Source organism: Euprymna scolopes, chromosome 1, assembly GCF_053919585.1.
Source record: "Euprymna scolopes isolate OS-2025 chromosome 1, ASM5391958v1, whole genome shotgun sequence".
Lineage (NCBI taxonomy): Eukaryota > Metazoa > Mollusca > Cephalopoda > Sepiida > Sepiolidae > Euprymna > Euprymna scolopes.
In genome coordinates, this window is record NC_136482.1 from 16,565,773 (window position 1) to 16,567,404 (window position 1,632).

General features: G+C 37.9%; 1 protein-coding gene across 1 annotated transcript; it reads right to left on the bottom strand.

Moving 5' to 3' along the window:
• Window positions 1-237: 237 nt before the first annotated feature.
• LOC145279930 (required for meiotic nuclear division protein 1 homolog) lies at window positions 238-1,236 on the bottom strand. Its single transcript, XM_080131507.1, has one exon. It carries the CDS (start codon window positions 1,234-1,236, stop codon window positions 238-240), a length of 999 nt encoding a protein of 332 aa, XP_079987633.1.
• Window positions 1,237-1,632: the final 396 nt, after the last annotated feature.

The window sequence follows — 1,632 nt, forward strand, 5'->3', positions numbered from 1 at the left end:
AATCGTTGATTTGTTTTTTGATTAGATGTTTACGTTCCACTGGATATATATATAGTTTAGAGAAGTAACATTTTATTTCATGTAGGTCATAAACGGAATCAATGGAGAAAACTGTTTTAAGAAAAACACTATCGTTTTTGTAATTCAAAAATGGATTCGTGAAACAACTAAAATATATTTAGGTAAAGAAAATAATACAACGGATAACATAAATTATTCAATTATTAACAAACAATATTAGGTTTCAATAAATGGGACGCGAAGATCCGCATTAATTTCAGCATTTAAATAGTCAGATCGAATAATTTCAGAGATCACTTCAAACAAAATAAGAACAACTATCATTACTTCCAATCGACCATGATGTTGATCTGTGAGACGATCAGAAAGTAATTCAAGTAACTCGCAACAATGTTTAAACTTTTTACTCAGTGTAACCTTACGCTCGGACACATTAAGGTAATTGATTGTTTTATGATCAAGCAATTCCAGACTTGGCCTTTCCGAAAAAAATACCCGAATGTCTCGTACTTCAGAACTCAGGTCGAACAGATGCTGCAGAGTAAGCAGTTTGGTGGTTTTCCTTAAGAGATCCTGTGACGTTATACGTAACGTTCGCTCGCACAGGAGATCATTAATTAAAGGTTCGATAGAGTCGAAGAACTGAGCCAGCGATTCCTCCCAAAGGGCCAGCTTAGTGGACATACCCAACGAGTTGGAGAAAGCATATTTTTCCAGTACGTGTGTATCAGACATTTCACAGCCAAACTGAATCTCGTGACCTTTAAGATCGGTCTGAGAGTTGGTCGTATAGAGGAAGGTTAAGCTGTCGGTCGCGGTTAGCAGGTAGTATGGAACGTCGCAAATTTTACGAATCTCCTTTAAGAGTTCAATTCTCTCCAAAGGGGCCATATCCCAGAAGACAATGATACCCTCACGGAGTACGAAAACTTCTCTACAATGCCAATCCACCTCCGAGACGGCCTTGATGTGTATTGCATTCTCTACATCAAACGGTAAAGGTTGTTTCTTGTAAAGTTTCTGGCTATCTAAAAAGTCTTCAAGCTTTTCCAGGTCGATTTCTTGAGTAACAGCGTAAGCTATCACTTCAGCTACACCGGGTTTTTTGTCAGGTCGAGGCAATGCTGCCCTTTTTCTAATTTTAGTGCTCAGTGCAGAATAGGGTTCATACGGTTCACTTGTGTAAAAGCGACTACAAACGAGTGGTGAAATCATTTTCAAATAATTACGTGGAACTCGTGGAGAAGAATACGATTCTAACTCGAGCAAACGAGCAGAATAATCAGTCGTAGAAAGAAATGAACGTGTGAACATCGGGAAATAAAAAAGTGGATTTCTTGCGAACATTGTATCTGCAAAAGCGGAATAAGAGATACACCGAAACGCTTGTCGAACATTCTGTAAACTGCTTTTAAAAATTGAAATTCTCATTCTTACTAAACCGTTCCGCACTTGTATTTTTTATAACGCCAAGGTGCCCGTATTCGTAAACGACGCCAGCTTTGTATTTATGGTACGGATCTCACCGAAGGCGCAATATGATTGGTTAAAAATTCATAGCGTTTGAGATCAACTAAAAAATTCCTGCTTAAATTACATTGCATTTTACTT

What these genes read in the sequence shown, in the direction of transcription:
- LOC145279930 (XM_080131507.1), bottom strand. Translation starts at nt 1,236, where the DNA reads ATGATTTCACCACTCGTTTGTAGTCGCTTTTACACAAGTGAACCGTAT.